General features: G+C 40.5%; 2 protein-coding genes across 4 annotated transcripts in view; one reads left to right on the top strand and one right to left on the bottom strand.

Moving 5' to 3' along the window:
* LOC108609499 (uncharacterized) overlaps window positions 1-9,522 on the top strand; it is an 86,736-nt gene extending 77,214 nt beyond the window's left edge. For all 3 annotated transcript variants that reach the window (XM_089463356.1, XM_089463357.1, XM_089463358.1), the window contains 4 exons: window positions 4,832-5,401; window positions 5,579-5,779; window positions 6,813-7,494; window positions 7,812-9,522. In XM_089463356.1, the coding sequence (XP_089319482.1) occupies window positions 4,832-5,401; window positions 5,579-5,779; window positions 6,813-7,494; window positions 7,812-8,314 (1,956 nt within the window). In that variant the 3' untranslated portion in view covers window positions 8,315-9,522. The remainder of the gene's footprint in view (window positions 1-4,831; window positions 5,402-5,578; window positions 5,780-6,812; window positions 7,495-7,811) is intronic.
* A 1,304-nt stretch (window positions 9,523-10,826) lies between these two features.
* Window positions 10,827-13,229, bottom strand: part of LOC108611347 (uncharacterized) — a 28,174-nt gene continuing 25,771 nt past the window's right edge. Inside the window, exons 3-5 of the mRNA XM_018003923.2 lie at window positions 13,081-13,218; window positions 11,807-12,014; window positions 10,827-11,748 (exon numbers count right to left, since the gene is read on the bottom strand). Of these exons, the coding sequence (XP_017859412.1) occupies window positions 11,438-11,748; window positions 11,807-12,014; window positions 13,081-13,218 (657 nt within the window). The 3' untranslated portion in view covers window positions 10,827-11,437. The remainder of the gene's footprint in view (window positions 11,749-11,806; window positions 12,015-13,080; window positions 13,219-13,229) is intronic.

The following is a 13,229-nucleotide window of genomic DNA, read 5'->3' as shown; positions in this document are numbered from 1 at the left end:
TAAGCTGTCAATGTTCGTTGGGGCTGCATCATACTGTCCCAGCCGTCTTTTCACTATTGAACACAGATTTTCAATAGGATTGAAGTCGGGATAAGATTTATATATAGACTCTATATGTATGGAGCGAAAATTAGCTTAAAATTCTGCTTTCCTATCCATTCCTAAATAATCTTTACAGCATGTTTTGGATCGCCATCTTGTTGAAAACCCTTTCTCTGTGGGGACACGCACATTTATCAGTGAATTTGGGAAGATGGGTTTGAAGAATATTCATATAATCCTTCCTCTATGTAGAGGATCAACGTTCTACCAAGAGAAGCATCCCCAAACCATAATGCTGCCGCAGCCATGTTTGACGATTTCCTTTACATGATGTCGTTGAATGCGTTCCCCAGGTCTGCACCAGCAATATTGCTTTCCATATGATTGGAAACGGTTAAATTTTAATTCATCTGACCAAACAACTCGTTTCCAATCATAAATGCTCCAGTTTTTGTGATCCCTTGCAAATTTCAAACGCGCCTTCACATTTTTTTCGGACAATGCAGGTTTGATTTTTAACGAATGATACATATCCGAAGCCACGAATTTCTCTTCTAGCAGTCCATTTGCTAACATTTTTATTAATTACTAGAGAAACACCCTTTGGTGCTAGCAGCTTGTTTTTCTTAATTTTCGACATCATTAGGCGAGCATCAGAGCCCGAGAACAGTTTTTTGCAACCTTTGACTTGAGTTTTCGGAGTCAAATTTCGGCTGATTCAAAGCTTTTCGGCAATAATAAGCGAAGGAAATCCCTTCCCGGTCAGGCACACACCACTATTTTCAATGTCGACTGAAATTTTCCACATTTTAAAATTATATTTCACCAATTATTTTAAATTTGTTGCGAAAAGAAAATGTGCTTCAAATCGCTTTACAAATAAGAATATTAAAAGGACTAAGATAACGGTAAATCTACATGCTCAATCTACGACTAAGAAGAATACCCAAGGAGCTAAGTTATGGGGAAATCTGGATGATTTCGGCTGAGAAGAGAAGTAGAAAAGCCAAAGTATTGGCAATTATGAAACGTGCAAAATTGAGTTTATGTGGATTTTTTTGGTTTTTTATTTTTCATTAATTGAGTTTAGCTGATTTAGCGTTGCAACTTTTTCTATTTGTTAAGAACAAACTAATAAACAAGTATAAAAAACAAAATCTTAATTTGCTTGTATGGTTTAATTTTTATGCGTGATGAAAGTCAAAGTTGTAAAACATTCACTCATTTTTGCTCGGTACTGTATATCATAGCTTAAATGTGCTAGCAAACTGAGGCCATAGTGGCTTAGACTCAATGTAGAATAATTTATAACAATTTAGATTCAAAATAATTCATAAAAAATAAGCTGACTTGACAATATATTTGCAAACAACAGTTGAGCGTTTGATTCCATACGCACTTTTCCCAACATCAACCGAAAACAAGTAAGAAAGCTCTAGTCGAGACTGCTCGACTACGAGATCCCCTGAACCCTTGGAGCAATAGATATTTCAATAATTTTTCGCGTCTTTCAGCTTACACAAGAAACACGCACACACACACAGGCATACATATACACACACGCATACAGACACACATACACACACACACACACGCATACATACACAAACGCATACACACACATACACATACACACACACATACACAAACACATACACACACACATACACAAACACATACACACACAAGCACCCACGCATAAACACGCATGGGCTGCAGTGTGCGCTTACTATGAGAACTTAATTGTTTAATAACTTTTTTTATGGACGTACGATCTTCATGAAACTTTCAGATTATGATTATAACATGGATATGCATGTAATTGCCAAATCACAAGTCTCTAGTATTTGAAATACGCTTTTTACAAAAGTGAGGGTGAGGGGGTGAATTTAAGGGTGGGGGGTAAATTTTAACAAAAACCGAAATTGTATAAATTGCATATAAGCATACATTAAAAATTTGGAGACTCTAGCAATAAAGGTGTAGAAGATATAATTTTATAACTGGTTTTCGATAAGGTTTTTTATCGATAAAAAAAGATCGGGATGAGTTATCGAATTTTAATGATAAACTTGATATGCGCGCTGTAATTACGGACATTTTAAAAAAAATTTGAAGTCTCTAGCTCTTATATCTTCTGAAATCGACGCGTTCATACATACGGACAGACGGACAGACGGACAGACGGACAGACGGACAGACAGACGGACAGGGCCAAATCAACTCAGCTCGTCACCCTGATCAAGAATATATATACTTTGTGGGGTCTGCCACGCCTCCTTCTCCCTGTTACATACATTTCAACAAAACCATTATACCCTGATTTCCCATTGAAAATGGGTTCAGGGTATAAAAACTCATGCTCATTCGCTTTCGCCTTGAGCAAGAGCCTTCGGTTCTTTTTGACTTTGATTTCGGCTTGCCTCTTCGTACGACGAACATCATTCAGGGAGCGAGCGGATTGACATTCGCACAATGAAAGTCAGTCAGACTCAATGCAAACGGTCTTCACACACACATGCACACACTCAATACACGTATGCAATTGATGTGTTTAGCGACTCTCGCTTACATTCCAATACATGCACAAAAGACTTTTGGCTTCATTTAACTCAACCAAACAGTCCGAATTAAATAAAACCTCCGATCATGAGCGAACTCGTTAAAGAGCCGATGCAATCGATTGCTCTCAGAAGTTTTTCTTAGTGTGTGAATAAAATACCATATCTGCAGATATTGAGAAATGATGCATAGTTATATTAAAATTACTTTATTTTATTTTCATTTAACTTCCTTTGTGTTCAGTTTTTGTCTAGTGCTAACTAAATAAAGCTTTAGTGCCTTAGATCCAAATCTAAATAAAACTTTTTGCAGCAACTCTAATGATCAACTGAGGTGATCAATAATGTTTCTCTAAATCTAAGAGAAATCCTAAAAGCTAATGTTCTTGATCTATAGATAATGCCATAACTCACACTGCTTTCTTTTGATATTCTAATATTAATATTCCTTTAAAGGAAATTCCTCAGCTAAGACTTTCTATGCCTTAGCTGTTGTTTGGCCTCACCTTCCATGTTTTCCATGCCCACACAGAACCGCTCTCTGCAAATAGACAAAAAAAAAAAAAATAACAAAAATAAAAACAAGTAAGAAAGCTCCAGTCGAGACTGCTCGACTAGGAGATACCCTGAACCCTCCAAGCTGATATTCTAATCATTCTGCACTTCTTTTATGCACACATACATACATATGCATCCACACGCACGCATAAGCCTGCGCTCTGCTAACTGCGCAGTAAGCAGCGACTGCGCTTGGGCTGCGCTGCAGTGTGGGCAATATTATGAGAATTTATTTGTTAATTAATTTCTTTTGTAGACATACGATACATTAATGAAACTTTCAGAGCGTAATTATATGGTGAATATGTGTGCACATTCCAAAGGCCAAGTCTCTAGTATTTGAAATGCGTTTTTTACAAATTGGGGGAGAAAGGGTCGGGTATCCAAAATCTGTAAATTACAAAATCTTTGTATCGATTAACTTTTTATACAACGCAAATTTGAAGACTCCAGGTCTAAAAATGTTCAAATTAGGCCAAAAAAAACAAAATCAATTTTTCGATTATTCTCGATAAAAAAGTTATCGGACGATTTATCGAAAAAATAAAGCAAACTCGTACTGCGTATGGTACTCACGAGTATGCATGCCAAATTTCAGCTCTCTAGCTCTTAAAACTTCTGAGATCGACGCACTCATACGGACGGACGGACGGACGGACGGACAGACGGACAGGGCTATATCGACTCAGCTCGTCGCGCTGATCAAGAATATATATACTTTGTGGGGTCTGCCACGCCTCCTTCTGCCCGTTACATACTTTTTCACAAAACCATTATACCCTGATTTCCCATTTTCAATGGGTTCAGGGTATAATAAGCTAATGCACACACATTTTGGTGTCCGCATAATCAGACTCTTTGACTTAGCTGGGATGCCTTGCTCCGACTGAATGTTAATTAGGAGCCATGTTCAAACTCATTTTCATTTGGACTGGACTGCTGCTCTACCTCCCTTTTTTTTCCTGCTTCAACTTCATTTGTATTGGCAGCTGAACCCCCTACGAGGCAGCATCTAGCAGCGAGCAGCGGACATGCGGGCAACCACTGTCCTGCAACCGCAACCCAAGGCACATAAGGAATGAACGAGAGAGTGGGTGTGAGAGAGGGTGGGAGGGTGAGAGCTGAGACGGAGCCAACGTCTTGGAGTCGATCGAAATGTTTCATTAGAGCCATGTTGGCCACAAATAGCAGAGACTTCGAACGTACCCCAAAAACTTGCCGTTATACCTTACCCACTCCCCCCTGCCCAGTCCTAACCCTCTCGCAAATCCTGGCAACTAATTTGCAGCACAGCATAAAAGGCAACAAAAAAAGAGAAAAGAAGAAAACATCAATCCGTCGGGTAAAAAAGAAACCCCGACTCGACTTTCATCTTGGGCAAGAAAAACTTTGCTGCGAGTGCGGAGCGCGGGGCAAAGGGGGTGGAAGGCAAAGTCGAGGGGGGTGGAGGCGCTTCTTTGACGCTTTTTGCGCATACTTTTGAATGGTCTAACGAGCTCTGGGGTCTGTCGAGTGGAGCAACCTCGACTAATCATTGGGATTTTGGTATATCGAACGCTGTCCCAAAAAACTTTGTTGTGCGGTCATTGAAAGTTCTCCAAAATTGAACTTGTGCTCAGCTCAGTCCGACATTCCTTAACCAGAACCCAAACTCTGCTCTTATTCTATAGGAAACCATACCAGCAGCACCGGCCACAAGCACCGACACCAGCAGCCTGGTTGGTGTAGGAGGCGGCGGCGGCGTCGGCGGCGGTGGCGTTGGAAGTGGTGCTGGTGGTGCCGGCAGCGGACTGGTTGATATTGCCAACAGCCTGAGCGGTGGCGGCAGCGGCGGCGGCGGCGGCGGAGGTGGCATAACCAACGAGTCGGAGGCCTACGCGGGCCTCATGAAGGATGCGGACAAACTGAAACTAATGCTGCTCGCCTGGAACTACCAGAACTCGACGGCTGTGCGCAACGGCACCGAGGGACCCGACCTCAGCGTTGTGGGCGGCCTTTGGGCGCAATATCAGAATGCTTTGGCCCAGAATGCGGCGGCGGTTGCAGCGGCCAACAGTAAAATGGACAGCTCGCTGTCGCCGGTGCCCAGGCAGGATGCGCCGTCGCCCATGGAGGCGCAGGACGAGACGAACTCGTCCGGCCAGAAGGAGGAGGATGAGGTTTCCGAGGATGACTCTGATGACAAGCTGGACGAGAAGCTGGCCACCCCACACGATCCAGAGCGGCTCAAGGCCTTCAATGTGAGTAATGTGCGAGAGTAAGAGGGAGAAAGAGAGAGAGGGGGAGGAGAGAGCGCGTCTCGTCTCTCTCTCATGCCGAATGTAAAGCGAACGTTGCCAATGCTGCCACTTGAAATGGCCAGAGAACCACTCGAATTTCGTAATCAATGCTCATGCCTCTCTCCACTTGCCTTGCAGATGTTCGTGCGTTTGTTCGTGGACGAGAATCTGGATCGCATCATACCCATCTCGAAGCAGCCAAAGGAAAAGATTCAAGCCATCATCGATTCGTGCGCTCGACAATTTCCCGAGTTCAGCGATCGTTCCCGCAAACGCATTCGCACCTATCTCAAGTCCTGTCGCCGCAACAAGAAGACACGAGACGGCTGGGAGAATACGGTAAGTGGAAAGAGTTCATAACATAAGAGATGATGATCTTGCAATGGATTACCAAGCGCATATAGCATAGTCATCATTTGGAGAGAGATCTAGAAGATTTATATATAGGGGCTCACGACTAGGCATTGAGTCTCAAGAGCCTACAGTGATCTCAAAGTTTCAAATATATATTTATATTTGGCGGAATTAAATTTATTAATGTTTTATTTAGTAAAATTGTTCTTAGTATATTTTGTATTTTGTATATTTATATTTATTATATATTTAGATAAACGGATTCGTTTTTTTTTTTCTATTTACACAGAAATTCAAATTATCGAGAATTTTCGAGAACGTATTTTTTCAAGAGGATAGAATTTTTTGCGATTTACCGCAATTTTTGTTTTAGCGGGGCTCATATTATCGAGACTAGACTGTATTATATTTACTAAATATATTATTATGTAATCTATGCTATTTTTATGAAGGACACACTTTTTCACTACTTTGCTCATTTCCGAACATTATTATTTATTTTGTTATTTTTTTTATTTATTTATTTATTTTTTTTTAATTTATAAAATATTGAAGCAATTATGATATTTTTAATCAAAGTCAAGGACCTTGCTACTTATTTAATACAGCTGTATGTGTAAAAAAAGTACAGCTTATACCAATATGGAATATATGTATATGGAATATATATACTTTTATAATTTTTTCATTATATATGTACAAATATACATGAAAACGGAAATTGGCTTTGAGATCTTTTTAGCCACTTTTCCTCTCCTAGCTGCAGATTAGCTTGAATTTACTCTCTGCCCTTCAATATTACGGTATTACGATAGCTAACAAGAATTGACTTGCTAGAGCTCATGGGCTGTAAGATTCGACTCAACAGATTTGGGGACTAAACCAAATTCCAAATTCGAAGATTACAAGAGAAAAACTAAGGCTACTCATTGTTTATTCAGAGCAATTATAAAATTTATAGAATTCATATTTATAAATAACATATTTAATTTTTTTTGTTTTTTTTTTTTTTTTGCAGACTCGACCGACGCCCGCTCACCTGACCTCCGTGCAGGCGGAGCAAATCCTGGCCATCGCCTGTGAGAACGAGTCGATGAACGCGAAGCGTATGCGCATTGGCCTGGAGCCCATCACCCACGCGGTGCCGGCGCCGGGCAGCGTTGTGGCCGCCGCAGCGGCTGCCGCAGCGGTGGCCGGCACCAGCACCACATCCGCAAGCAATGCGGCGACCGTCACCTGCACCGCAGCCGACGCGGCTGGGCTGAGCAGCGTGGCCGCCGCGGCGCTGCCATTTGTGAGCGCCGTCGGCTTTGCACGCTCCACGCCCAACTCGGAGCATGCGGACGGCGCGTTCGGCGGCGCAGCGAACATTGCGGGCGCGGGCAGTGCAGGCGGCAACAGCACCAGCGGTGCAGCTGGCGGCGGCACAGGTGGCATGAGCTCTGCGCGCAGCTCTCCGCTGGCATTGAGCTCGAATGCGAGCGTCGGCAGCGCCACTGTAACGGGCCTAGCGCTAGCCAACGGCGGCGCCGGAGCATCCAATGGCGCCGGCCTGCCCTCCAGCAGCCCCTATACCACGGACTTCAGCTCGCCCTCGGCGGCCTCGCCCTTCGTGGCAGCCGCAGCCGCCGCGGCCGTCGCAGCCGGCCGTGCGCCCAGCTATCCTGGCTACTTTCCGGGCGTCGCCAGCCTGGGTAATGGTAAGTAAACATCTACAAGCGCTGCGCTTAAATGAATGCTCCATTGATTGAATGAGATGAGCTTGTTGAGTCTATTAATTAATATAGTTGTAAATGAGGTGGAACTGAAAGTGAAAGTGGAAGCTAAAAAGGAAAACAAAGAGTAGAGCAAAGCCAAGTGAAGTTTCAGCTTTGAAAAGCTATATGAATGATTGCCAATCTATAAGTGTAGATTCAAAAGTTCTTGAAGTCAGTTTTCCTAATATTAAATATCTAAAATTCTTTATTTAATTTGGTTTAACAACAATTTCAACTTTTCTTTCGCTTCTCACTTGCAGTCACGCCCACCGATCTCTCCATGAAGCCAACGACGCTGGGCGCTGGCAGCGGCCTTGCCAGCAGCATCAACAGCAGCAGCAGCAACAACAACAACAGCATCAACATCAACAGCAACACAGTCAGCGCACAGCTAAGTGCCGCCAATCTGGCCACACTGAGCAATGCCAGCAACAACAATGCCCTGGTCACAGCCACACAGCAGCTGCAACAGCTGCAGCAGCAGCAGCAGCAACAGCAACAACAGCAGCAGCAACAACAGCAACAGCAGCAGCAACAACAGCAGCAGCAGCAGCAACAGCAGCAGCAACAACAGCAGCAGCAACAATTGCTGGCCGCCTCGGGCGATGCCAATTGCTCGCGTGTGGCGCCCATCCTCCCACACAAGCTGAGCCCCAACGAGGTGACCGCCGCCCGCCAGGTGATCTCGGCGTACAGGGAGAGCGCCGCCTTCCTGCTGCGCACCGCCGACCAGGTTGAGCAGCTGCTCGTGCAGCAGCAGTAGGCGTGGCAGCAGGCAGCCTGGTAAGCGCCGCTCACGTTGCTATTCGGTGGTGGTTGGTGGTTAGGGTGGTTAGGGTGGGGCAGGTGGATGATGCTAGCCTTGGTGGGTCACTTTCCAGATTCAAGCGACGCTTAGCGCGCGTTTGGATTGTTCCTATATAAATTTAAATTTTAATTAAATTACACAGCAACAGCAACAACAACAACACACAGCAACTAAGCAAACTAGCAAGCAAAAACAAAAACAAATAGTCAAAGCATAGATGCAAAAAACATATAACGAAACAAAACAAAAGTAAAACCATAAATAGAAACAGAAAATAGTCAAAAAGTTCGTTTTTAACAAACATTTTAAGTGTTTTTTCCTCCAAACTACGTACAGCATATTACAAAATAGAATTAACGGTAAACAAAACAAAAATATCCAACAGCAGAAAAAAATACCGCAAATACCGAAAAAATAAACAATAATTACGAATCAGTATATATTGCAATTTATCAAATCAGCAAATTTAATTGTTTAATTGTTTTCTAGTTCAAAAGCTCGTAGATAATACTAAATAATTTCCACAAACTTTTAGCTTAAAAGTAAATTTAAAAAATATATATACATTTTTAAATATATTTTAGAATTTTCAACATATGGAAAATATTTGTTTTTCAAGATTTACAACGAGTTTTTGAACTAGAAAAGAATTCAAACTCTTAAAACACAAAAGAAATAAAAATAATTAAGAAATCAGCAACAGATTTACTAACTACAGTGTCTACTAAAAGTAAAACTACAATAGCCACGCCCAAAGCAAACTCACACACACACACACAAAGTTTTTGTTGAGATTTTAGAAAATTAAAAATTATGAAATTATAAAATAAAAACAAATTTTGATGCTCTACTTAGAGCGAAAATTTCCGGCCCAGTTTCATGTGCGCGATTTGTTAAAAACTAAATATAAAAATACAAAAAAAAAATTAAATAAATAAATAAAATATTTTATTGTATGTAATTAAGTTGAAGTATTGTTGTAAATTTTAAGGCGTATCAGCAAAGAAGGCGAGAGTAAAAAAAACACGTTTTAAGGCAACAAACCACGAAAAATAAAATTATTTAAAATATATGAAAACTATGAGAAAACACAGGGTGATACTTTCAGAAATTAATACAAAAACAAAAGAAACCAAAAAAAAAAAAAAAAAAAAAAAAACAAAGTAAATACTAAGCTAAAATTTAAAACAAAAATTAAAATGTGTAAAAATATAAGGCAAGCGGCATGGCGTAGACGTTGGTATATGTGTATTAAAAAAAAAAAAAACTAAGAAAAAAATTAAAAAAAAAAAACATATTTATATATAAAATTAATTTTTGGCATTTAGTTTTTTATGCTTTGAATTTTAGTTTTTGAAAGAAAACTCTGATTTTACATTGCTGTTGACTTCTTGATTACTTTTATGCCTAATTAATTAATTGATACAAGAATTAATTTATTTTTTAATATGCATATGAAATACGAGAATAAAATATTTAAATACAAAATAGCCATTAATGTTTTTTGCAACTATAAATGTGCATGTAAAAATAACAATATAAATAAACAACAACACAACAAAGGAACTCAAAATTAAATAAAAAGAAATCGATTAAGATCCAGATGCAAAGCAAATTATAGAATTTAATAACATAAATCAAATACAAACAAAAAGAAGGAAAAGGCAAAGAAAAGGTATTTAATCAGCAAATAAATTAATATTAATTATACGAAACGAAGGGAATTCAGTTCAGAAAAAGAAAAGAAAATGAACGATAATTATAATGAAAGAATAACGAAAATTTATTAATTATAATAATTATAATAATAATGGATTGGTATTTGCATAGTCAAGTAAACTAAACTAATTAAAAAAGTCCGAAAGAAAAACAAAAACCAAACCATTTTAAAAGTCGACTTAATAAAGAATTTATGAGAATTATATGTATATTAAAAAAAAAACACTTGTTGATATTTATTTAATATTTCTATAGACAGTTTCAGTAATCGAAAACTGTGCAACTTAGCAGTGACGCTTACCTTTAGTACAATTTGCCTCAAACTAGTTGTTGCCACCCTTTGCGCAGTGACTCTCAAACTGTGTTTAGCTTACTTCAGTTGCTTGACGTGTGCTCACTTTACTTACCTTTCAACAGTAGCTCTCTAACTACGCTAAACATGTTTCAGTTGCTCTTAAACTTTACCAGACTTTAGTTGTAGCTGAACTATAAGCAGTCGCTCTATAACTGCATTTAGCATATTACAATTGCTCTCAACCTACGAGAAGCCCCTTCAGTAGCTCTTTGACTGTATTTTTCAGCGGCTCTCAATCTTCGCTCTACGTAGCGCAGCTTTGTTCAATGACAACAAAACTGTATAAAGGTGTCTGACCCGAATCTACTCAAAATGTATTACGTATGCACATACTCAGCATGCAGTGACGCCACAACTGCAAAATTGCTTTCATTGAAATCATTTAAACACCTATATATATATATTTTATATTTATTTTTATATATTTATCATTTAAAACATATAACGCTTTGCATCGTCTTAATTCGATTTCTTAATTGTAAATAATTTTAGCTTGGATTTCACGACCAAACAATAAATTAGATATGTATATAAAAACTGCCTTAACTTTAACCCATTTGCTGTCCTCTTTTTTTGTCGCATTTTCTAACAAAACAATATCTTTTGTACACTCTTCTTTCGAAAATCTGTTCGGTTTTTCTCTTTCACTTAGATTAAACTATTTCTATTTTTAATGACTGTTTACGAAAGCGAAAGAAAAAACATTACAGAAAATACATTAATGAAAGCACCGAAACTTTTTGTTCTCTGCTTAATATTTCGTTGTTGTTGTTGTTGTTGCACCAATTCTGTAGAAGAACGCGATATTTGTGGCAAGATTTCACTAACAATTTGCTGCTGTTACGTATTTCAACTATAAAGAAATTTACCCCCCCGAAAAGTTTGGTCGACGCAACCAAAAAAGCAAAAAAATACGCCAATAAAAACTTAATCGACTAAGAGCTGCAACAGTTTAACCAACGCCCGCTGTCAAAGCGGGGCCGTAGTCGCAGGTCCGGGCTGCTCTACGCCAGCACACCGTCCAGTGCGTGAATGACACCGTTTGTGGCGGGAATGTTGGAGGTGACCATCTGGGCATCGTTCACCTTGATCTTGCCAGCCGAGGTCTTCTGCAGCACGACCGTCTTGCCCGTGTACAGCGAGTCCTTCACCTGATAGAACCGCATGCCGGCCGAGTACAGTGCCCCGGGCACAATGTGCTTCATGGCGAACTGTTCGGCTGCCTCCTTGTCGGTGAAGAGCTTCTCCAGCGTATCCGAGTCCAGATCGTTAAAGCTCTTGTCCACCGGTGCGAAGACTGTGTACGTCTTGACACCTGAAAAGGAATTTGGTTTAGTTTCCATTACGTTCAACATATCATCAACATTTCTTACCCTTGCCTTGCAACTTCTCGGACATGCCCGAGGTGTACAGTATCTTTAGGAAGTTGGAGAAGCGACCCTCGCGATCCGATTGCAGGGTCTGCAGCAAATCGCCCACTGGCAGCGGGAACATAACACGATCCACCGCATGCGCCACGCCCTGCGGTATCTTAATGTCCTTCTTGTTCAGCACAACCATTGCTCCATTAATGGTGGTGAGCTGAAATTGAGTGTGGAAACGTATGTGAGTGCAGTTTGATTGAAGTAGATTGATAGTGAGTGAAAAATTCGTATTACATTGAAGTTGATACTAGGTATAGCCATATGGCTAAGGGAATTGTAAAGTGAAATGAGTCGGTCGTCTTACTATAAGCAATATCGACTGGCCCAGTAAAGCTCTCGGAGCTGTAGGTATAACGTCAATCAATCAACTAGGCAGTCAATCGTTATGTCAGTCAGTTAGGCAGTCAATCAATCATTCTGCTTTTATCGACAGCTAGATTGGAGGCTGTCTCTTTACATATCGGTCAGTCAGTCAGTCAGTTAGTCAATCATTCAGTAGACAATTAGTTGAATTTCAATGTCTATTACTCTTCTAGTTTGCTTGTCTTGATATATGTCAATCAGTTAGCTAAACTACCTGTATCGTTATGTACTAGTCGTCAATCAGTTAGTCAATCATTCTGTAAGATTATCAATTAGCTTGTCTGACAGATTTACTATATGATTGATTGACTGACTGACTGACATATAGAGACAGCCAGACGTCTCTTTCCATAGCAGTCAGTCAATCAATCATATAGTAAGTCTGTTAGTCAAGTTGTCATTGTCTCTATTACTTTGCTAGTCTGCCTCTCCCTTTATACATCAGTCAGTCAGTCAGTCAGTCAGTGAATTATTTAGTTAGCCCATCAATCAGCTAGCTAGTCTGCCTACCTGCCCAGTCAGTCATCTTGCACAGCTATTGTAATAGAAAACTATCGCCTAGCTCTTACAGCTCTAGCTAGTAATTAATCATCAGTCAATCTGACCGTCAATCCTACAGTCAGTCAATAAGTTCGTCTGCTGCACTGACTGACTTGCAACTCTTTCTCTCGTGCTCTCAATCTTAGTGATGGGCGATTCAATCGACTCAATCAGACAAGCCCAGCTGAGTGCTCTTCCCACTCAATGTCCCAGTCAGGCGTTCTCTCAATCCTTTAGTCCCCATGATTGTCTATTTTCGATGATTGTCTGTTCCATTCGGTGCATTCATTCACAAATTCAGTATCCAAATTTGGGCTTACAGTGACATCGTTCCACTCCTGATCGTGCATGTTATACTGATTGACGCGCAGCTGTGTGCCCGCCAAGGACACGCCGGTCATCTCGTCCTGCAACGTGGCAATCTCAAAGGCGCCAGGGATGACATGATGCAACAGCAGCTGGAAAATAG

The sequence above is a fragment of the Drosophila arizonae genome, chromosome 3 (genome assembly GCF_054131065.1).
Source record: "Drosophila arizonae isolate 15081-1271.41 chromosome 3, UAZ_ARI_1.0, whole genome shotgun sequence".
Lineage (NCBI taxonomy): Eukaryota > Metazoa > Arthropoda > Insecta > Diptera > Drosophilidae > Drosophila > Drosophila arizonae.
Note: the sequence above shows the minus strand (reverse complement) of the source record. Positions and strands in the feature narration are given on the sequence as shown.